Genomic DNA, 25,614 nt, shown 5'->3' with positions numbered 1-25,614 from the left:
TGTTTGGCTGAAGTTAATGCTGCATGACCCATGCTGTGCGAAGCATGAGTGCACTTCATTAGTATGCATTTTCACATGAACTGGTTTCTGTGTCAAGTGTTTTTCACAAAGTGCTTATGCTGTTCAATGCCATTCAGAGATTTTTTACAGATGCAACATTTACTACTCAAAATTGTACTATGCCACTGTATACGTAAAATTGAAAATTTTCATTTTAGATAATAGCCTGACCTGATATTATATAAAGGCATGCAAATATTTTTATATAATAAATAATGTTATTAATAGGATTGATGAATCTTGATGCTCCGTTAAAAGTATGACCACGTGCGTTGTCTTCAGAAGAGGAAATGTTACTTTAAATGTTTAAAATGTGAAGTTTTGATTCCTCTAATTTTCCTTTTTTATGCACTTTATTGTAATATTTGTATTTTAAACCTTTTTTGTTTTATAGCCTGCAGTTTGCACACTCTTTTGAAGACAATACAAAATATGGACAGCCATGCTTTTCCAATAAAATGACTAAACTTTGCTCTTATTTTACACAATTAACTGAAATCGACAGATTAATTGCTTATCAAAATAGTTGTTTGCTGCAGACTCAGACAGCCATTCAGACAGGCAGCTGAACACGAAGGAACAACCCTGATTTTATTTCTGGAAGTCATCCGAGATGTCAACCTTATAAGAATTTTTCCCCCATATAGATTAGACTATAAAATAAATGAGCCAACATATCCACAAGTTTATGCTAGCGGAGCTAGTCCTGCAGCAGGTTTTATTTCTTTCAGACTATTAAAATGTCCTCACAAATTTAAACATTGTTGGACATAATGAAACCGTGAAAACGTCAAGTCAGATTTTTTGTATTGTACAAGTAAATCCTCACTGAGAAAGGACACTGGAGATAATAACACTAAACACATGACTGTAGGTCTGTGAACAGTTTTCTTCTCTCAGTTTTGTCCACTATAATAATGCTCTGATTTGGTACACTTCTACCTTTCGTAAATATTACAGGCTAGCATGCACAAGTCAAATAAGCAGAAATGTCAAAGCAAACGCCTCCTCTGACTGTGTAGAAACGAGTAAACAGACAGGGTTTATGTATGAAGGCACCTCGTTAGGAAACTGCTTTCAGACTGGCTTCATAACATCATGTCTAACGATCCATTTGACAACAAATTCAAGTGAGCTTCAAAAAAAACTAAGCAAACGCTCAAGGCTGGAACAGACTACACAACTTTTCCCAGATTAGCAGTCTGGACGAGTCAGAGCTGACATTTCACCAAAAAAATATTAAAAATAAAATATGCACCTAATGGGTACGATTTTATTGACTACAGACTATTATTCTCAATCCATTTGAAAGTTATCCAACATATTTTGAGCGGATTTTAAAACACACATCATAGTGTATAACTTGCCTTTGCCTTATAACAGACTTAACTCACCTCGTGATGCAATCTGTAAAAGCCGTACCGGGAGCATCAACCCACCCAAGACCGCATCCAAACGCTTTTGCCTCATTATTTTGCAACTCAGCACACAGAGTGGCAACAACTACTGCCGTCAGCTCCTGTACGTCCATGTTTGTTTACATCAGTCATGCACCTCATAGCAACAACGCGCATGTTTCTTTGTGAGATTGTTGCATTTGTTAGTAACTTGGTTTTTCTGGGCTTATATATAAGCGGAACCGTCCAAAATGATAATGACCCAAAACATGAAAACACGGCCAAGTCAAAGCCCGGATCTAGTATTTCAATCCAAATGAAACATTGGGAGACTATGCAAGAAACCCCTCTTAAAAAAAAAAAATCACAAAATTTAAATGAATTAAGCAGTCAACACTTCTTCTAGTCCACGTAAAAGACAATAAGAAGCACCATCAAAAGAAAAAAAGGCAGCTGTAACTGTACTTTGGTTTTGTGTATGCATGTGTTGAAGTAGATGGAGCAGTGAAGATAAAGCCTGCATACATGGGAACTCTGGATCCCAGAGTGAACCTCATTAAGTTGGTTGAAAGACTGTCCAGAGCTATAAAAAAAAAAAAATCTAGAATGTAATGTTTATTTTTAGGTTCACATAATTGTCTTCTTTCGACTTGTGCATCTTCAGTGATATGGCAACAAAAACAGTAGGGCTGCATGACTAATTAATAAGTATTCATAATGAAAACAGCGGCCAACGATTAGTCGGGTCTATGAACTAAGCCATTATCTGCTGATTGGCTTCATCACTCTGTCTCCTCTTCTCCGGTAAGCTGGTGTGTGGTGGCGTTCTGGCGCACTATGGCTGCCGTCGCATCCTCCAGGTGGATGCTGCACACTGGTGGTGGTTGAGGAGATTCCGCCTTCTATGTAAAGCGCTTTGAGTGTCCAGAAAAGCGCTATACAAATGTAAGGAATTATTATTATTATAATCAGCTGCATCAGTATCGATTACATTTCACTCTCAGAAAAAAAAGATACAAACGCCGTCACTGGGGTGGTACCTTTTCAAACAGTATGGACTTTAGGTACTAACACAGTATGTACATTTAAAGTAATATGCACCCTTTAGGCGCACCTTTTGAATGGGTATCATCCCAGTGACAGCTATTGTACCATTCAAAAGTATGAGGTCAGTATATATATTTTTAATGCTTTTGAAAAAGAAAGTCTCTGACGCTCACCATTTTTAATCAAAACTAGTAATAAATGTAAAAAAATTTGTATTTTAATATAATGTAAAATGTAAATTTATTGCGGTGACGCAAAGCTGAATTTCCAGCAGCCATCCAGTCCGCATTGCCACAAGTTGAAAATTAATGTGCTGCATAATATCTTTTGTGGAAACCGTGATTTTTTTCCTGATTCTTTCATGAATACGAAGTTCAAAATAACTTATCTTTTGTAACATTATAAATATCTTTGTCACTTAATAAATTCATAAATTTAATGCACTTTTCTGAATAAAAGTATTAATAAAAAAAACAACGAAATCTTAACGGACCCCAAATGTTTGAAAGGTAGTTCTTAGAGTAGTCAGATAATTATTTTGAAGATTAATAAAAAGGTGAAATGAAATAAAATGACAAATACTCTTGCTGTTACCAATAAAATTGCATAATGAACTTTTAGAAGAATTGAAAATACTTAGGGGAAAAAAACAGAAGATGCATTAAATACATGAATAAAAACAATATTGTGTGTGTATATATATATATATATATATATATGGGAGTAGGTTTGTATGCACTATAAGTGGGAAAGAGACTGCATGAAATCCATCTGTGTGTGTGTGTGTGTGTGTTAAATGAGGGCTGGAACAAACAAACTCTGTGACTTAGGAAGGGAACATAAGGGAAAAACTAGGTTGGGTATCACTTACAATATGATACACACATCGCCATACGTCAAAATTCAATACATGTCACGGTATCACAATATCATAACTGTACTGCAACTGAAACTGCAGAAGAGAGTCCCAGCATGTCCACATAATAGACAGGGTTTAGGGTTTCAGCTCTGAGTACAGTGAGTTTGTCTTACTGTAGGATCACAGGTGCCAATAATCAAGCAATATGAACACAAACGTGTTGAAGATGGCCATCATTAGGATTAGTCTTTACAGGAAAGTGAATGTGTGAGATGATCAATCAAATCAAAGAATTTCTGAAAAAACTGAGGACCCTATTGTGAAGATTTTAATAAATTATTAAATTGCTAAAGTTTTATTAATTCAATTGATTAGACATGCGTTTCGATTATTAAAATTGAATTAAACTATTAAAAAGGAATCCAGAATGAATACATGGAATTTAGGGGGAAAAACACTAAAAAGAATCTGGGAATTTTTTTTATTTTTCAAAGTGCTGTTAAACTGTATAGGTTTCATGATTTCAATAGATTATATATGCTTTTGAATGCTAACATTTAATTTAACCTTTAAAACAGAATCCAGAAAAATCTAAAAGAAAAAAAACTAAAGCCAGAAAAATTAACTGGAAAAACAGAATTAGGAAAAATATATCTTTTGTAACATTATAAATATCTTTGTCACTTAATAAATTCATAAATTTAATGCACTTTTCTGAATAAAAGTATTAATAAAAAAAACAACGAAATCTTAACGGACCCCAAATGTTTGAAAGGTAGTTCTTAGAGTAGTCAGATAATTATTTTGAAGATTAATAAAAAGGTGAAATGAAATAAAATGACAAATACTCTTGCTGTTACCAATAAAATTGCATAATGAACTTTTAGAAGAATTGAAAATACTTAGGGGAAAAAAACAGAAGATGCATTAAATACATGAATAAAAACAATATTGTGTGTGTATATATATATATATATATATATATGGGAGTAGGTTTGTATGCACTATAAGTGGGAAAGAGACTGCATGAAATCCATCTGTGTGTGTGTGTGTGTGTGTTAAATGAGGGCTGGAACAAACAAACTCTGTGACTTAGGAAGGGAACATAAGGGAAAAACTAGGTTGGGTATCACTCACAATATGATACACACATCGCCATACGTCAAAATTCAATACATGTCACGGTATCACAATATCATAACTGTACTGCAACTGAAACTGCAGAAGAGAGTCCCAGCATGTCCACATAATAGACAGGGTTTAGGGTTTCAGCTCTGAGTACAGTGAGTTTGTCTTACTGTAGGATCACAGGTGCCAATAATCAAGCAATATGAACACAAACGTGTTGAAGATGGCCATCATTAGGATTAGTCTTTACATGAGATGATCAATCAAATCAAAGAATTTCTGAAAAAACTGAGGACCCTATTGTGAAGATTTTAATAAATTATTAAATTGCTAAAGTTTTATTAATTCAATTGATTAGACATGCGTTTCGATTATTAAAATTGAATTAAACTATTAAAAAGGAATCCAGAATGAAAACATGGAATTTAGGGGGAAAAACACTAAAAAGAATCTGGGAATTTTTTTTTTTTTCAAAGTGCTGTTAAACTGTATAGGTTTCATGATTTCAATAGATTATATATGCTTTTGAATGCTAACATTTAATTTAACCTTTAAAACAGAATCCAGAAAAATCTAAAAGAAAAAAAACTAAAGCCAGAAAAATTAACTGGAAAAACGCGGTGACGCAAAGCTGAATTTCCAGCAGCCATCCAGTCCGCATTGCCACAAGTTGAAAATTAATGTGCTGCATAATATCTTTTGTGGAAACCGTGATTTTTTTCCTGATTCTTTCATGAATACGAAGTTCAAAATAACTTATCTTTTGTAACATTATAAATATCTTTGTCACTTAATAAATTCATAAATTTAATGCACTTTTCTGAATAAAAGTATTAATAAAAAAAACAACGAAATCTTAACGGACCCCAAATGTTTGAAAGGTAGTTCTTAGAGTAGTCAGATAATTATTTTGAAGATTAATAAAAAGGTGAAATGAAATAAAATGACAAATACTCTTGCTGTTACCAATAAAATTGCATAATGAACTTTTAGAAGAATTGAAAATACTTAGGGGAAAAAAACAGAAGATGCATTAAATACATGAATAAAAACAATATTGTGTGTGTATATATATATATATATATATATATGGGAGTAGGTTTGTATGCACTATAAGTGGGAAAGAGACTGCATGAAATCCATCTGTGTGTGTGTGTGTGTGTGTTAAATGAGGGCTGGAACAAACAAACTCTGTGACTTAGGAAGGGAACATAAGGGAAAAACTAGGTTGGGTATCACTCACAATATGATACACACATCGCCATACGTCAAAATTCAATACATGTCACGGTATCACAATATCATAACTGTACTGCAACTGAAACTGCAGAAGAGAGTCCCAGCATGTCCACATAATAGACAGGGTTTAGGGTTTCAGCTCTGAGTACAGTGAGTTTGTCTTACTGTAGGATCACAGGTGCCAATAATCAAGCAATATGAACACAAACGTGTTGAAGATGGCCATCATTAGGATTAGTCTTTACAGGAAAGTGAATGTGTGAGATGATCAATCAAATCAAAGAATTTCTGAAAAAACTGAGGACCCTATTGTGAAGATTTTAATAAATTATTAAATTGCTAAAGTTTTATTAATTCAATTGATTAGACATGCGTTTCGATTATTAAAATTGAATTAAACTATTAAAAAGGAATCCAGAATGAATACATGGAATTTAGGGGGAAAAACACTAAAAAGAATCTGGGAATTTTTTTTATTTTTCAAAGTGCTGTTAAACTGTATAGGTTTCATGATTTCAATAGATTATATATGCTTTTGAATGCTAACATTTAATTTAACCTTTAAAACAGAATCCAGAAAAATCTAAAAGAAAAAAAACTAAAGCCAGAAAAATTAACTGGAAAAACAGAATTAGGAAAAATATAAAACGAAATTTTAAAGACTTAAAACTGATTTCACAGGGCTCTATACTTAGTTTTTGTTTTTACAGTCAATACAGTTCTGTTACTTTAAAAAAAAAAAAATTGTACCTTTTTTTTACATAATGCACATGCTAGCCAACGTGTTTCTATAGCCTTCAATTTGCACATTGCTCTGGCATGAAACTGGAATGCAGAGAAATTTAGAGCTTCACTCTACCCATCTGGAGCAGCAGGACCCCCACCATCTCTCAGCAGGACTGGCCGACTAACCTCACTCCCACACACTGCTACAGCTACAACAACAGCACAACATCCGCGCTTTCGCTGTGTTCCTACCAGCTCTTGAGTGTGCGTGTTCACAAACGAGTGCTGCGGGTTTGATAGGTTTGCGGACTGTGTTCCTGATCACATTCCTGCCCCTCCATCATGGGTCACTTGTGTACCTCCCCCTCCACACACACACACACACACAGCTCTGATGTCAGGACGATTGAGCCGCAAGCTCTGATGAGAGGCGCTGGAAGTGGAGCACAGGCGCTGCACGGGACGGGGAACCCAGGACTCGTGGACTGGGCTGGAAACACCGGTGGAGCACGTACACAAACACACTGGACATGCTCTAAAAGCAGCCATGCTTATAGAAGACAATTAAAAAGAGCATAACTTTCCATTTAGTCCTTTAGCATCAGTTAACGAAGCTGCAATAAACAAGACTATCATGATCCATTAAAACAAAAACCAGTTTTCTTCCAAGCAAATGTCTAAATATCACAAAGAAACATACTTCATGCTGAATCACTGACTTTGAGGTTAAATGTGACCCTGGCACACAAAACCAGTCATAAGGGTACATTTTTCGAAATTGATGCATGGTTTGTTAGGATAGGACAATATTTGGCTGAGATACAACTATTTGAAAATCTGGAATCTGAGGGTGCAAAAAAATCTAAATATTGAGAAAATCATCTTTAAAGTTGTCCAGATGAAGTTCTTAGCAATGCATATTACTAATCAAAAATTAAGTGTTGATATATATACCGTGGAGGAAAATTTACAAAATATCTTCATGGAACATGATCTTTACTTAATATCCTAATGATTTTTGGCATAAAAGAAAAATCAATAATTGTGACCCATACAATGTATTGTTGGCTATTGCTACAAATATCCCCCAGCGACTTAACACTGCTTTTGTGCTCCAGGGTCACAAATATTAAAAGTTGTCATGGGACATTTGAACATTTCACAGGACATTTGACCATTTGAATAGAGACCCTATGAATAACATTTCATAACATTTTGAGAGCAGTGGCATCTGATTTGGTAGAACTGAAGTAGAATTATTAATAACATTAATGAATAATATTACATGTCTCTTGAAATTGCAAATTTGACAGTAGCAGTACCTTGAGTACTCTTTCATAGTATCATACATTTGTAGATCATAACCACAGGTAAAACCACACTACCATGGTAAAAAAATAACTATATGGTTTCTAGTTCAATTAACTCATGCAGTTAATTGAACTAAGAACCATATAGTTATTTTTTACCATGGTAGTGTGGTTTTACCTGTGGATTTTGTTAATAAAAATAGTAACGTAAACACATTATGCATAAACACAAATGTACAAAACCTGCTATTGCAAAAAAAAAAAAAAAATGTAATTAAATTCCATTAATCCTTTAATGCATGTCTACATTAATAATATAATAAAATTTGATATGAATATCCCCACATTTCTGCCACAACACCATGGAAACAGTCTAGAGTTACCCGAGTAAATGCATGGTAAATTCTCCTGTTTTAGTTTGTTGAGAACATCAGCATTGTTTCGTCTGGCATTCAAATCATTTAAAATCACCCAGACTCTGATGGTTTGTGTTGGACAGCTCAGACGCTTGTTACTGGATGACAGTGCTGTTTAATAATGGTCATGTGATCGAGAGCGGTCAGCGGTAAACACATTTGCTCCGAGATCACGCTGTGCTGTCTTTAGGCCAAGCTGAAAACTGGTTTGCGTGATTCAGTTCAAACGAGCAACGCACTTTTTGTTCCACTTTTGGTCTGTTTGCAATTTTACGTTTCTCATAAGCACATGGCAGCACTTATCACTTAGTCGAATTGTAGCAGCACCAGAGCAACCTCTAACAAAATATAGTCGCAACCTAGAGCCCTGATACTGCTGACAAAAACATCCAGACTGACTGCTCAAGCCCCATGAGACTCATGAGAGCTCACAAATAGCATCAGCTTCATTTGAAACAGATATTTTAAGAAATATCCAGACATGTTTGGTGCAACGAAGCTTACAGAGAGAAATTCTGGCTTGATTTTTTTTTTGCCATATCAGCTAATGGTATTGCTCAAATCAATGCATCAAAATGTGATAAAAAATAAAATAACATATCTAGACTATAAAGCCCATTCCGATCCATAACTGATGCTCCACGTGCACTGATCACACGATGACCTACATAATCCTGTCCGCTGGTTTCATATGAACACCAGCTCTAACACAAAACATGTTAAACATTTACTCCATCCTCAGACTGAACCCTCTGGATCAGTTTTAACTCGGATAAAAAGTAACTTTACAGTCAACCTCGTTGATAACAAATGATGTGTTAGTCAATGGTGCTGACAAAGCACAGGCTTCTTGAAAGGATATTAATGACATATGAATAAAGTCTATATTTAACTCCCCTGCATACTCCAGAGCTCTTTCACACTATAAAACGCTTTCTAGGTCACACCGAGTCGAAACATTATTGCATGTCTTATGACATTCTGTTCATTTTTAGGATTTCAGAGAAAATCATTCAGTAACAAAAACAAAACAAAAAAGACATGTCTAAAGTTTGTGTAATTTCTAAATTTATTTTAGGATAGACCAATAACAAAGTAAACCGTAAACAAACTACATGTTTGTGTAATAAACCAAAATTGAAAAAAAATAATAATTAAAAAGGAAAATCTATTAAGGTCTTTTCAAATGGATGTTACATCAGAAAACGAGACTGATTTTTCTGATCCGAACGAACGAACGATTCTTCTGGACCAGCTACTACATTTAGGTTAGCTTACAAACTGATGCTCATTCACTATCACCTAATACATATGCTTTATTGTTATGGCACATACAAATATTTTATTTGCTGAAGGCTATTACTGAAAAAAAAACATTTTGAGCAGAAAATAATGAGTTGAAGTGAGACACAATGGCAAAATCTCTCAGCTACAAGCATGACATATCTGCCATCCACGGTATGTCTTTGTTTTCCTTAAACCAATGCACCATAGTTCAATTTCTGAGTTAAATAAAGTTAAAGTAATCTAAATCCATGCTACCACAACAACAGGCCAGCATGCAACAAAGTTTGACAACATTTGGGAATGTATTTCTGCCTTTAGCTATCAATTTTAACACTGGATTAAAAAAATTCTGCAATCCATTTATTGCTGAACACGCACTCTGCTTTAAAGCATCACTGTAACTGCCTTCAAAGAAGATGAATGCAGAGAAGAGTCAGTGACCAATCTAATGACCAGTTCTCGCTCAGTAGCTCTCGTTTAAGCGCTTATTTCTAGCACTGGCTGAACCCTGCTCAGCCTGACTCTCAGAAACCAGCCGAGGGACTGGAACAGACAGCTCTCCTTGTATTTCCAGCTGATGGTGAGATGAAAGTACAGCGCAGACACTGCTGATGAAGGAGTGACATGTAGTATCCTCTGCTCTACACAATATTTCAACAGTAATGTCTCGTTTTTAATTTAGTAAATCTAACTTCACTGTAAAAAAGGAGTCACTTTAACTGTAAAATACTGTAAAAACACTACAGGAAAAAATACTGCTAATAGGTTAACAGTATGTTCCCATACTATATACAGGGGAAAACTGTAAAAGATCTAAAAGACATTTCATGTAATTTTACAGTAAAATGCTTCAGATTTTTTTTTTTTAGAACTAAAAGAACAAATCAATATATAATTTAGGTCAAAAAATGTAAACAGATTTTTCCATAATTCCCTGCGGGACACTCCACATTTGAAAGTATTTTGTTTAAATGCGTTGTACACTTGGGTTTTATGTTATGTTATCTTCTGTTGTTTAATGAATGTTTATTGCATTATTTATTATTTAGAACATTTCATTTATGTTGCAACAATGAACTGAATATTAATTCAACATAGTGCTGGGCGGTAAGACCAAAAATTTATATCACTGTATTTTTCAAAATTATACCGGTTTCACGGTACATGACGGTATTTTTTTTTCATGCATGACTGGGTGTTAACCATATTTTCTACTGATTGAGAGAGGAAATACTGCAGTATATTGACTTAGAATGCCCTATTTTACTGTCATGATGAGTGAATATTGTCAAAAAAATACCACACTAAATAGTGACTAAACACGACCCCTTTTAATACATGTTAACCAGGAGTCACTCATTTATAATCGCGGCATCGTCTGATAAAATCAACATGCATCTACACTAAAGAGCGGCTATGCAGTTGGTTTGGCTAGATTACTTTTTTGTAATTTTTCCAAAAAAGTCACTAGGTTTGTCAGTATGTATATTCTATGGAAAAAGCCGCTAAAAGGGTCTGAAAGTTGCTAAATCTAGTACTAAAGTCGTGCTCGTGTGTGTGAGACGCGGGAGCTGATGGCAGCGGGCGCTGGATATTTGTGGCGGTCAGTGTGGATATTGCGGATGAGTTCTTCTGTGTCATCACGTTCTATTAGTTCTACAGCTTCAGTTTCTGAACTTTCACGCTTAGTAACACATACACAGTGCAACAGTGAAAAGGGACCCCTTTCAAACAGTGTCTCGTTCCGAACGTTGTTTAAACGACATACTATTGCGTATTGCGGTATTTTAAAAATTAATATCATAACAAAAATAAACACCGGTATTCGGTATGAACTGGTATACCGCCCAGCACTAATTCAACATATTCAACCTAATTTGTATAACTGTTGTATAAATGCTGAATAGTAGACTTAGTAAACTTTTCTTGCAAGGTTAATTTTAAGTTAAACCAGCTTAACTAACATATCTTATTAGTTCTTACTAAACGCATATCAAAGCACATTAGAGCTTTTGAATATCTGCATCGTTTTTGGTCCAATTATGAAACTTTTGTACTATTTACAGTCTAAACCATCTGGGTTTTATTATATTTAAGTCATGCTGCCATGTGTTTATTTATATAGTAGACACATAAAGGGTTCTATTTCCCTGAGTAACCTCACATGCACTTCCAGTGACGGAGTGTGGGCAGCGTCCAAAAGTAACAGGCCAAATCACAAGTAACTTTTTGACCCCGGTTGTGGGGGTGGAGGTCAGGTTACAGCGGCAGGAGTAATGAGGTTACTAGCTCACGGTGCTGGAAAGGATAGCAAAGACCAATTTCCAGCACAGTCCATCTCCATTAAAAGAGTCTTTCCGACAGCATCCAGAGAAACCAACAAACACTGATGTAGGGGGGAAAAAATAAAAGCGTCATTAAGTCACTCCGCTCTCCACCAAACAAGGAGAGAGACTCAGGAATAAGGTCAATGGAGATTAAACCCAACCACCTATTGTTGTGGGTGTATTATTGGCATGTCAAAGTCTAGACCCTGAAGATAAGACGACTGCGTTTTTTCAGATGTATTTCCAAGAAAAAAACATTGTATTATATTCGGGTCAATACGGTATTATTAAGTGTTGTCATAATACAGTATAACAGGTTTAATAACTTTTTCTTATAACAAAAAGAACTGAACATTTAAATACGATAAAGCAATACACAAAAATGTATAAAGTAAAAAGTGTCCCAGATTAAAGTGCAAAAGAACTATAAAGACCAATAGGTATCACTTTACAATAAGATCTCATTAGTTAACCTTAGTTAATGTATTAACATTCACAACGAGCAATAGCTACATTTGCTACAGAAGCTATTAATATTTGCCTCCGAACAATAAAGAATCAAAACCTTTTCAAACAATATCAAGGGCATGCTGTAGTCCAGATTAAAATAAAGTTTGAAAATAAATCGCCTATTAAGTCTAAATATTTAAGTATTTGGCAAATCATTTAAATACGTTTCTGCTGTTGTTTCAGCGCCATCTGCTGTCAGAGAGTGAATGTCTTTCTCATCCGTGCTTGATTACATCAGAGTGCACACACGTCTTTGACGCAGCATACAGCGGTTGTGCATTGTAAACCAGTTGATGGGAAAAGTATTCTTAAAATGCTTTTAAAAAATCTGAATAATTTGTAATAAATAATTATTCACGGTATTTTGAAGTTCCCAAGATAACAATATTGTGCATGCTCATTACCATGATATATTGCATTACTGAATACCGGCACATGTCTAACTCGAACCAACGTCCAAAACCTCTGAATATGAACAGAGAGTGACTGAACATGGTTTAAGACATTTCCTTTGTTTTCAGAGCGCGTTTGCTCATACCGTGGGTGAGTTCGAGGGCATCTCGTCGAGGCCTGCTACATGACCTGTTGTTTTAACCAGTAATCTGGGTCTTATTAGTCATGCTCCTATGTGTTTACTTTTCACATGTAATCTCCAGCTTGCCTCGTCCTGCTGTTAACTAAACAAAACCTGAGAGTAGGGGGACCCCGTGCCTGCGGACAGGGCCTAATGGGTATGGAAATATCCGGGCCTTTGTGTCCGGCGTCCAGGCGTGATCATTCAGCTAACCCTGGGCTTTAAACACGCAGTTCCTGGTGGCCATGGAGAGGCCTCCGCTCGTTAGACAAAACATGTTAAAACACTCCACAGAGACAATACAAGTCAAAGACACAGCACTACATTACTGTGCTGGAAATTGCATAATTTACAAATTTGTCTTTGGAATGCAGAGGAAAGGAAATCATACCTGCAAACTCACAAGAGGTCAAAAAGGTGACTTAGTTCGAAATATAAACCTTGTAGGGGGTCTGGTGGCTTACCCCCCAGAAGAAAATGTTTGAAAATTTTTGAGGAAAAGACAACATCCGCTTCATGTAAAAAACACAAAAAAAACACATTTATAGCACAAAATTTTTGGACAGTGCAACTCTGCCGTCATCGGTGTTCATACATCTCTTTGTGAGCAGTGGAGTAATTTATTGTTGCAAATTTTAATGTTCACATTAGAGTGCGCATACTATCAACAAACCCCATTTTTCACTGCAGAGGAAACAGAAGCTGCATCTGAAGTGGCATTAGATGCATTTACACAGACTGTTTAATGAAGCTGAGGTGCCATAAATGCATTTACACCACAACATTTCAAATGCATAAATCATTTTATAAGATTAATGTTTTAAATATTTTTGAACATGGGTCAAAGACGCTAAGATGTCCACATCAAAATTAATTTACAAAAGTGATTTTATGTCCATAGAAAGCACATTAAATGTAAGCAAAGTGTCTACTTTTAAGGTTTCAAATAACTTTTTGGAGAATAAAATGTCAAAATTTGGTTGAAATAGTGTTACATTGTCATTCAGTGTAACACAATATTTATGTAAAAATTCAAACATTAACATTAAAATATATAAAAGAATAAGGGAGCATATTAAATCTGATTGTGTTTTAAATGAGTAAAAAAATTACTTACTGACAGATGGGCAAAACCTAGGATAGTGGCAAATTTTAAAAATGTAAAATTACAATAATTAGTATTTGGGGTGAAAGTAATTAGTTTTTTAATATTTCCTCCACTCTATCCGCTTGCAGAGACACACATTCGGTGGCTCAGATAAATGAGCTTTTTGCTGGATTGTTAATTAACCCTTTAAACCCACCCTCACGAAAAAATTAAAAATCAAATTAGTAAGCAACCCCTGAAATGGAATAACACAAAATAGGTATCATTTTAAAGCTTAGAATCTCAACTTTTTAATGAATGTAATTATTCTGATCAACTCTTAACAAGCGCTGCACAGTCCCTCTAAACCGGCGTGTACTGATTTTGAATATGTCAAAAACATCATACAGCTCAGCTAGTCATGTGTCATATGTCATTTGAAAGGTCTCATCGAGTAGAATAAAATAATTGTTTGGGGCTTTGAATAAACTGGAGCGAGTTTTTGTACAAGATGTCACCCCCAGACCCATATGAAAATAATATATTGATGTCACCATTTTGGTTGTAACTTCATAAAACATGCTTAGATCGTGGAAAAATCTGCTCATTTTTTGAGCAGATTCTCCGGATTAAAAAGAGCCCAAAATCAATATAATCCGTCATTTATATCTAAAGATATTCCTCAAGAATTTATAACACCCATAAAACTGCACAGTTGTAGCTTAGCAAAAAATCTAAGGTAGCTGTCATGAAGCGTTTTCGCTCGTAACTTCATAAAACATGCATATATCATAGAAAATGGCATGTCATTATTTGCACAAAATTCTCCCGATTAAAAAGCGGCCCGCCCACTACACTATAATTAGACGCTGCGGCTCAAATCTGTCACTCGTTCACAGAATTAGTATTTTCTGTACGGTGAATGGCACGTAGCGCACTCTATAGGGAATAGGGAACGAATCAGACCCGACAGCACGGAGCGGATCATATGCGTGAATCGGCAAAGACCACAAAACGTATTGGACCCATTTGAATTCTACACTGAATGTAGGGCTGGGCGATATGGCGAAAAATTTAATTCTTTATTTTTTCAGAACGTTTGACTGATCCTCAATTTTTACGATTTTTTAACTAGTCAGCTTGAAAATGTAACTACAACATGATTCAAGTAACTTTTTCTTTATTAACCCTCTAGGTAAGAAAATTCTATTCCAAGCGCACCACATGAAGTTGTCAACATGATGTGTTTGAGAGAGGCGGGGCATAGAGGACCTACAATAATGTACAGTATTTGAAAAATAATGTGTTTTTTGAACATTAAAGCATGTCAACATATTCTTTTACACCAAATACACCAAATAATGATCTTTAAAATAGCATCATATGACCCCTTTAAACAAATCACTTGTTAAATGTATTTGCAGAAAAGATGCATGAACTAAAACTACATCTTGTACAAACTTGTCTTATACATATTATATATTCAGAAATAATACGAGGAAAATGCTTTAACAAAATTCTCAAAAGTCAAGGTAATTCAAATTCAAAATGCCTGAAGGTATAACACCAGTAGACTATCATTAACTATAAATGTGCTGTAAAAACAACAGCAGCTTTCAGTCTGTCACCGTGATGCAAACATGAAATATCAGACATACAGTAGTAGGTACAGGTTTCTTATCTGCTTGCTTTGCTTTTCCATTGTTTTTCAATGTGAACATGGATGAGTTTAATGTGTTGCACTCGCGTCTCTTACAGTGTTTCATGCATGAAACGGCATTTTAAAAACGCAGCGCTCAAGTTAAGTTCACTCCCGTCTTCTTGCATGTTTTTCCTATTCCACTGCAGCGTCGCATCTTTCAACACAAAAGTGCATTCTGTGTGAACGGTGCCTAGCGATAAGAGCGCGTCACATGGATTGATCTTTTCTCTTTACCGTTATCATTGGCATATTGTTGACGTGTCTAATTCTAATGTTTGGTAATATTTCTATTCAAAATTGTGAATCCTCAATTTCTAAAAAAATTAAATCGTGGCAAAACATTTAATACATTTAATTTAAACATTTAACTAATTGACAAAATCTGAAAAATCGCCCTAACTGAATGCTATATTTTACATTTAGATTTTCATTTAATCATTTAGCAGATGCTTTTATCCACAGCACCTTACAAATGAAGAGAACAATAGAAGTTATTTGATATTGATCGGCTACCGATCACTATCAGCCGATAATCACGTTGGGATGTTTGATCGGCGGTCTCTAAAAAGGCCGATCTAAAGCTGATGACGCTGCTGTCAGAGGTTTGGCATGACATGCAGCGGCACCGTCTCAGTCTCAGTCTGGCGTGGGTGAAATAATTATAATGCTTTAGGTGAGGTACAATTAATATTTTTTCATTAAATAACTTAAGTAATTAGAAACATTTCTGTGAGACAATTTCACAAACAGCGTGAGTGAATCACCGTGCGCACTCTCTTTCTCTCTCAAAATGCAAATGGCTTCAAATCACATCGCATCTGCTCTATAAGCAAGCTGCATGCTGCACAGTTGACACAGGAATTGTCACTTGCACTATCGAGGCAGTGTTGCATCGTCACTAACGTTTATAAATTGCATTTTTTCTTTTTAATTCTTGCCAGTGTTAAACCATTCAGTGCTCGCACGCTCTCATGGAGACGGTGCGCTCATGCACACTCGCAGCACACACACATTACGCCAGGTTCACATTACTTTGTTTGCAGTGCGTATGCGGTGCATATTTTTTCCGCGCTCATGTTAAAGGATTAAAGCGTTCACACTGCACACGGCTGCGGTCCGGCAGTGCGTTCCAAGAAGGGTGCGTCTGCAGCAGAGCAGAGATCGTTTCCGCACCGAGTCTATTTTTGCTGCGCTGCAAGCGCTGAATTAAAGTAACCGTGCATTGTTTGCAGTAAATATGAACATGCATTGACACATAAACGCATATAATTAAAGTCTCACAGTCAACACATAGGCTATGGCTTTTTGGCTAGGTTTAAAGGAAAAGACCACTTTTAGATAAACAAGGCAATAATTTTAAAGTTCTTTATGAACCGCAGGATTGCTTGTAATAACGATTTAAATGCAAAAGAAAAGGCAGTAGAGCTGTCTGTTTCTGTCAGTGGTAAGTTTTAATTTAGAATGTTTGTGATTACGTAAGAAAAGTGGTTTAAATGTTTTGCTTTAGCAACTTAATATATAAATCTAGAAGTAATCTTCTTACAAGCATGAGCTCGTCGAGTGGACATTTCCAACAGGAACAGTGCCAGTCAAGAGCATGTTTGATGAGCGCCAGCTCAGCACTGAAGTCATTCTGGCCCTAGATGTTGGTCTGTAGCTAATTTGAGGGCAGCCCTGGAAAGGTCAGTTTTAGAGATCTGACAGGCCACCGTTAACAGAGACAGGCCAATGAATCACATGCTCTTTATAGGACACGAACGAAACATTAGACACTTCATAAAACCAAAACGCGCTGCATAATCACACAGAACGTATTTTACCTGCTAAGAAAACTACTTGGCGTGAACATTCAATGTTTCACTAAATCAACCATCAAAAATCAATTAAAAGGGTTTTAATTTATCTCAAGAGCTGATAAATATTTAAGATGGAATAGCTTCAATCTATTTTTGAAACAAAGATGTGGTGGTTTATTTTTCAATGTATTTTTTAAATATAGCCGTTAGTTCCGGTCGTCAAATCAGAGTCTAAGAGCACTGCTTCACTCACTCCACATGTCCGTGTTTGTCCAAGACCGTCAGTGTGCATTAGCGGTGGGGGTTTTCAGGGACTCTTTCAGCAGTAAAAAGGTAACCGTCTTACTATTTTTGTAACATGCCATTTTTTGAATTAGTAATGGAGGATTGGACCCATCTTAAATAGCAACAGCAGATCTTGAATCCAAGGTGTAAGAAAGTAGTTCCACACACAAGAGGATCTTTGGGATGCACCTTGGGTCTTTCCGTACTTATTTACGAGTCTGTTAAACTGTTTCACCATATATTAGCCAACAAACAAACATACACACTACCGAGCAGATATTTGAGGTCAGTAAGAGTTGCTCTTTTTTTCTTTTTAAGTTTCTTATTTTCAATCAATTTGATCCAAAATACACTAAAAACAGAGAAATATTTGAAATTAACCGTGAAATATTTATCACAATTTTGAATAACTGTTTCCTATAATAATATATTGTAAAATGTAATTTATTCCTGGGATGTAAAGCTGAATTTTCAAAAGAAAATCCTTTATTTGAAACCTTTTGTAACTTTATAAAAGGTCTTTACTGTCACTTTAAATCAATTTAATGTGTCCTTGTGGAATAAAAGTATTAATTTATTTTACAAAACACAGCCTTTATGTAAAGAAACTTTCTTGACCTTGACCCACAAGTTCAACAAACCATTTAATGACACTCTTGTTCTACTAAATCAATGGCCTGTTATATTTTCTCTTCTAGAGGTAGTAGTAGTACCTTCTCCAGCATTGCGCCAGCCATCTATGCTTAATAAGAGTGGCCACATCCGCTGGAAACGCAAACAAATTAATTACGATTCTGTGAGCTGGGAACACCCAATGGAAGCACACCAACTGTGTCAAGCACACAGGAATCTCCAGACCCCAGCGCGGACACACCGGACAGCGCTGGAAAACCACGCCGCTGTTTCTCAATGCCAAGCTACGATTGCAGATCTGCTGAGAAATATTAAGCAATTCAGTCCGCATTCACAAATGACTACTGTAATGTAGGTCCACAAAGGTCCACTCTTTGGAAATCATCTAGTCTTGGAAGAAAGTTTGCTGCAACAAATGTAAACAAAAACCACAAGGGCCAATTTACATTTTTCACTTCATGCATTTTCTCTGATCCAGTTTGTTAAAACTCCACCACATAGCCTAAATGTGTTTCTGCAAAACAAATATAAATCCAATCTTCATTTCCCACGCTATTTGCAAATTCAACACAGTTGAGTGCCAGATGCATTTGCATGCATGAGTCTCAAACTACCTCCTGAAGAGGTTTGTACGATCAGACTGCAATCTGCGTTTCGAAACACCATCCAGTCAAAGAAAATGCATGAAGCGGCCAAGCGTAAACAGACCCAAAGTTACGCTGCTTTAAAGGGATCCCTGGGTATTAAGACTTGTGTTGCTTAATATAACGTAAATTATGTCTCTTCCTGAAATATGTAGTAGAAGACCCATTAAAGATTTATGTTATTTTAAAAATCACATAATTTACATATTTTGGACTATGGGGGGCGTCATTATTCTGACGACGTAAAATGGTTGCACTCGGTGAGCTACTGCCGCTACCTGTTGCTAATTTTACCACAACCCAACCCAACCCATAAAATACTGTTATGATGACCACAGCTACTGAAAGAGCTTACAGCTGGAGATGGATAAGCATAGGCTTAAACCAAATGCTGTACCCTCGATTTTTCCCCACATGGAGTCTAAACGACCGGACCTCGAGGAAAATCTGCGCTGAGAAACTCCTCTAGCGGCCGCGCGTCATGATTAGCGTCGGCATGTTTACAGGATGACATAGCGTTTCTCAGCCGTTTGTAAGCTCTTTCAGTAGCTGTGGTCTACTAAAAGACTCAAAGGCATCAGGACTAAAGTGGAGTGAAAAAAGAAGCGGGTCTTTAGGAAGTTTTATTCGTCCACAGGCATCTTCCCATTCTTTTCTCCTCTTCTTGTGAAGTCTTGCATTGCTTCTCTTGTTGCCCTTCGACTGAAAATTACAACCAAAAGTCACACAATGTGATATCATATCAGTATTTTATTTTTGGAGTTGTGTATTCGGAGTTGTGTTGCGGTAAAAAGCCAAAGACTATAGAAATAAGCGCCAGTAGCTCACCGAGTGCAACCATTTGACGTAGAATGTACTGTGCACATAAAATAATGGCGCCCCCAATATAAACCATGTCGATTTTTTAAAATAACATACATCTTTCATGGGGTTTCTACTATATATTTAAATAAGAGACATAATTTACGTTATATTAAGCTATACATGTCTTAATACCCGTGGATCCCTTTAAGGTTTTCTCTGCGAGCTCAACAGCTGTCAAGCTATTAATAAACTTTGTATAATATGGACCCCCAATGTCACTTTTTTCCCCGTGTTTCAATACGTTCACCTGCCCCACTGAGGCAATATCAGCCAGGCTGACTCCCACGAAAAGTCAAAACATTGTGACTCTGTGGCATCAAAACATTACCGTGTTTGTTTGAGAATCCCAACCAGCCCAACACAGCAATACCAGCTCAACCAATTGTGAGTTTGGAGCAGAAGAATTCAATTAGCTGTCTAGTAAAAGACTGGCAGAGTGTTTGGGAAACCAGTTCGAAAACAACCATTATTATATTCTATTTTGGTGCTGACAGTGGTGCATAACTTCCACACTTTCTCACGTTTAACATAATCAAAAACAGCTCATGGAGATGCACTGATCTCTCAACTAAAACATTTTCAGCGGATGAGTTGTCCTACTATTACTCAAGCCGGAGAACATCTGCTTCAACAGCAGTGTCAGAAAGGGGCACGGTTCAACACCTGCTGTTCTCCTCAGGACTGTTTCACCTGTAACAGTGACTCCAGCACACACAAACACACAATGACTGATGCTCCTGTTCTCACCTGAGGGGAACAGCGGTAAATGAATAAGCTCAGTGACGTAAAACATGGTTTGGAGTCACTGTGAATCCCTATATGGCTCAGAAACACCCAAGAGAGAGACAACAAAACTGGAAAAACAACCAGGTAACATCATGTGACTAACCATACGCGAACACTTTTGCTATGTACATGTTTCAATATTAATCTCTCAAATTTAAACATGTCATGTACTAGTTATTTATATAGTAAATAATGATACAGGAAATTACAAGTATTAAACTAGTGCGGTCAAATTATTAATCGTGATTAACTGCATCCAAAATAAAAGTTTTTGTTTGTGCGTAATGGGTATATTTATTAAGTATATAAATACACACACATACATATATATTTAGCAAATATTTACATGCATTTATATAATTTATATTATACATGTATATAAACATAAAATTTCTTTTAAATGTATGCATGCATTATATACACACAATGAATATGCACAGTACACACACACACACATATATATTACGTAAAGGAAAACTTTTCTTTTGGATGTAATCATTTTGTGTGCTCGGAGGAGACTTTAGTAACTCTCAAGTATTATCCTGGAAAACAGAGCTCACAAAGGCACGCAGGTTTTTCTTTAGGGTTCAGCTGCCATTCATCTCTCATTATCTTTACAGTCTCAAAGCCTGCAGCTCATATTGCAGCAAATCCTGCTTTCTCACATGATGATATTCACACATCACCATAATAACACCGAGCTGATCATGAGACCCGGGCTCCAACAACACACATATGCAACATTAGAAACACACGCGTGACCCTGAAACACAAAACCAGTCACAAGGGTCAATTTCTTGAAAATGAGATTTCTACATCATCTAGGAGCAGAATAAATGAGCTCTCCATTGATGCATGGTTTGTTAGGATGGGACAATATCTGGCTGAGATGCAACTATTAGAAAATCTGGAATCTGAGGGTGCAAAAAAATCTAAATATTGAGAAAATCATCTTTAAAGTTGTCCAAATGAAGTTCTTAGCGATGCATATTACTAATCAAAAATTACGTTTTGATCTAACGATAGAAAATCCATAAAATATCTTCATGGAACATGATCTTTACTTAATATCCTAATGATTTTTGGCATAAAGAAAAATCAATAATTGTGACCCATTCAGTGTATTGTTGGCTATTGCTACAAATATCCCCCAGAGACTTAACACTGCTGTGTTGTCACACAGGAGACCGACTAACAACAGCGATATAAACATACGCAAAAAATAACGGGGAAAAATATACAATCAGATTGTTTGTCAGTTAAAGTTGTGAGCGTTAAATTAGATGTCAGTTTATTCGTACGCTTTTGAATAGTTTAGCCTGCACTTTTAAACGGTTCTCCTGATCAGCAGAAATACAGAAACCGTTGAAGAATGTTTAAACCGCCTGCATTATAACCGTCACTCGCTGAAGACTGCACTACATTTCCTCACACTTACAACACGTCCTTATCTGTCACACACACACACGTTACAAAGCAAGGAGCTCTGTCCGAGAGAAGCTTAGCTAACGTTATGTCGCTACTGTGTAAAGTTTCTCCGAATGCATCTTGCGACAGAATCGCGTCTGAAGAGGAGCTCTGGAGAGATGGTCACCTGTTGTGTGAAGCGTTCAGGTCCGCAGCAGCCCCTCCGTGTTCAGCGCCCGGACTCTCGCTGCTCTTTAAAGAGCTCCTCGTCCACTCCTGAGCACTAGCGCACGGATTATCGCTGGTGTTGTGTCCGAGCGGCGGCTCGGCGAGGCTCTGCTGCAGCAAGGCGGTCTGGATCGAGCCGGGACCGGACACCGTGAGGAAGTGCAGCGCTGCGGTCCCGCTCTCGCATTTCTCCAGATCCACACTCCTCACCTTCCGCCTCCACTGCGAACTCTCCCCGGCATTTCTCTTCGCTTTCCCGCTGCTGTCCGACAGTGTGGAGCCGCTGGAACTGCCCTGAAGTCCGTTCCCGACGTGTGTGCCGCTACTGGAGTCTAATAATCCGCCTAACGACGACGCACGGCTCCCCGCCGCTGATCATGAGACCCGGGCTCCAACAACACACATATGCAACATTAGAAACACACGCGTGACCCTGAAACACAAAACCAGTCACAAGGGTCAATTTCTTGAAAATGAGATTTCTACATCATCTAGGAGCAGAATAAATGAGCTCTCCATTGATGCATGGTTTGTTAGGATGGGACAATATCTGGCTGAGATGCAACTATTAGAAAATCTGGAATCTGAGGGTGCAAAAAAATCTAAATATTGAGAAAATCATCTTTAAAGTTGTCCAAATGAAGTTCTTAGCGATGCATATTACTAATCAAAAATTACGTTTTGATCTAACGATAGAAAATCCATAAAATATCTTCATGGAACATGATCTTTACTTAATATCCTAATGATTTTTGGCATAAAGAAAAATCAATAATTGTGACCCATTCAGTGTATTGTTGGCTATTGCTACAAATATCCCCCAGAGACTTAACACTGCTGTGTTGTCACACAGGAGACCGACTAACAACAGCGATATAAACATACGCAAAAAATAACGGGGAAAAATATACAATCAGATTGTTTGTCAGTTAAAGTTGTGAGCGTTAAATTAGATGTCAGTTTATTCGTACGCTTTTGAATAGTTTAGCCTGCACTTTTAAACGGTTCTCCTGATCAGCAGAAATACAGAAACCGTTGAAGAATGTTTAAACCGCCTGCATTATAACCGTCACTCGCTGAAGACTGCACTACATTTCCTCACACTTACAACACGTCCTTATCTGTCACACACACACACGTTACAAAGCAAGGAGCTCTGTCCGAGAGAAGCTTAGCTAACGTTATGTCGCTACTGTGTAAAGTTTCTCCGAATGCATCTTGCGACAGAATCGCGTCTGAAGAGGAGCTCTGGAGAGATGGTCACCTGTTGTGTGAAGCGTTCAGGTCCGCAGCAGCCCCTCCGTGTTCAGCGCCCGGACTCTCGCTGCTCTTTAAAGAGCTCCTCGTCCACTCCTGAGCACTAGCGCACGGATTATCGCTGGTGTTGTGTCCGAGCGGCGGCTCGGCGAGGCTCTGCTGCAGCAAGGCGGTCTGGATCGAGCCGGGACCGGACACCGTGAGGAAGTGCAGCGCTGCGGTCCCGCTCTCGCATTTCTCCAGATCCACACTCCTCACCTTCCGCCTCCACTGCGAACTCTCCCCGGCATTTCTCTTCGCTTTCCCGCTGCTGTTCGACAGTGTGGAGCCGCTGGAACTGCCCTGAAGTCCGTTCCCGACGTGTGTGCCGCTACTGGAGTCTAATAATCCGCCTAACGACGACGCACGGCTCCCCGCCGTCGCCATTTTCTGTCCTGAATTTTTGCCACTTAATAGATTCTATGAGAGAGGGAGTGGCGGGAATTTGGGGGAGGGTGAGAGGGAGGGGCTTCCGGATCGATGGGCGGAGTCGTCTGCGAAAAGTGGGAAGGGCTAAGGGAAGGACTTACCTGCTATGTGCACGGTGTCAGAAATTAAAGGGGTCTTGATCTTTTAAAATTTATGTCGCAAACTATGAAAACATACTGTAACAATTTTTCAGAACTCAAAACTCCCAGTCCTAAGACAATCATTTATTTATTTATTCGGGTTATTATTATTATTTATTATATTTATTATTTATTATTATTTATATAAATTTCGACACAAAATTTCCAGACATCTCCTCAGCAAGCTTAATGACTTGAGGTATCATTGAAGTATCAAAATTACAATGAAGGAGGGACCCAAGACCAATATGAAGAATTGGCAGTGGCCTCTTTTGACCAGAACCCCTTTCGATCACAAATGCAGACAGAGTTTTATATTTACGCGGCGTGATGCAACGCAACGCGTAAAAAGACAGTATAAGTCATTATAATCAGTAATTATGTCCCCACTGGATGCAACGAATGCCTCGTTTATAATGGGTTTTAATGTTTATGTCTCGTTGCTCCGGCCGGGAGACTGCATCAACAGTATGATGAGGGGCGTAACATTTCCGTCACACGCTTGAGGTATTCGGCCAATCACAACGCACTGGATAGCTGGCCAATCACAGCACACCTCGCTTTTCAGATCGATGAGCTTTGTAAAAATTGGCATGTTTCAGAAAGGCGGGGCATAGAGGAGAAACAATAATGTACAGTATGTGGAAAATAATGTGTTTTTTTTCTTTAAACCGCATAAACACATTTCATTACACCAAATACACCAAATAATGTTATTTTTAGCAGCATCATATGACCCCTTTAAGAAACCAATTAGCAACACATTAAAAAGTACCTAGTAACTGTTTAACAGCTCTGGCAACCCAGTATACCATATTGATGTGATTTTGGTAAAAAAAAAAAAAAAAAGGATATTTCTTTGTCTTTTTTTAACTTACTGACAAAGACAGACAATTTTTATAGCAATAAATAAAACAAAACGAAGAGCAAAAAAATGTGCATGCGTGTCATAGAGAATTATGGGAGATGTAGTTTTGTTGCGAATGTCAACTCATGAGCAGTCCATTTTGGCAAATGTTATCATTATTGTTCATCACCATCATATGAATTGAGTACACCTGCTTTAAAGTTCGGGAAAAAAACAGTTGAAATTAAATACTGAGTTTAAAAGAAAATTTGACAGATAATCACAGCATTCATGTGTGCTCATGAATACAATCATTCAAAGACAGTATAAGCATTAAAAAGGGCTCATTCTAAAATCAAACAGAAACTCAAATTCATTATCACATCTGCCCGCAGTTTGATCAGCAAAAGTGGCCCATCTAATTACAACAAGCAGTGAGAAGTTAGTAGGTTACTTTAGAATTGTAGGATACTTTAATTCCTATACATCAGAAGAAGAAGATGATATTGTTTCCAACTGACTTAAGCATCACATGAATGAGGAAAGATGCTTTGTGTAGCACCAAAGGCTCTCCGCAAACTTCTGAAGCT

General features: G+C 37.1%; 1 protein-coding gene across 1 annotated transcript in view; it reads right to left on the bottom strand.

The window, feature by feature from the left end:
* The window catches only part of LOC107558252 (mitogen-activated protein kinase kinase kinase 1-like), a 64,761-nt gene extending 40,766 nt beyond the window's left edge, over nucleotides 1-23,995 (bottom strand). Inside the window, exons 1-3 of the mRNA XM_016241882.1 lie at nucleotides 23,577-23,995; nucleotides 22,738-22,745; nucleotides 22,272-22,683 (exon numbers count right to left, since the gene is read on the bottom strand). Of these exons, the coding sequence (XP_016097368.1) occupies nucleotides 22,272-22,683; nucleotides 22,738-22,745; nucleotides 23,577-23,995 (839 nt within the window). The remainder of the gene's footprint in view (nucleotides 1-22,271; nucleotides 22,684-22,737; nucleotides 22,746-23,576) is intronic.
* Between the last annotated feature and the right edge of the window lie 1,619 nt (nucleotides 23,996-25,614).

The sequence above is a fragment of the Sinocyclocheilus grahami genome, unplaced genomic scaffold (genome assembly GCF_001515645.1).
Source record: "Sinocyclocheilus grahami isolate Dianchi unplaced genomic scaffold, SAMN03320097.WGS_v1.1 scaffold638.1, whole genome shotgun sequence".
Taxonomy (NCBI): domain Eukaryota; kingdom Metazoa; phylum Chordata; class Actinopteri; order Cypriniformes; family Cyprinidae; genus Sinocyclocheilus; species Sinocyclocheilus grahami.
Note: the sequence above shows the minus strand (reverse complement) of the source record. Positions and strands in the feature narration are given on the sequence as shown.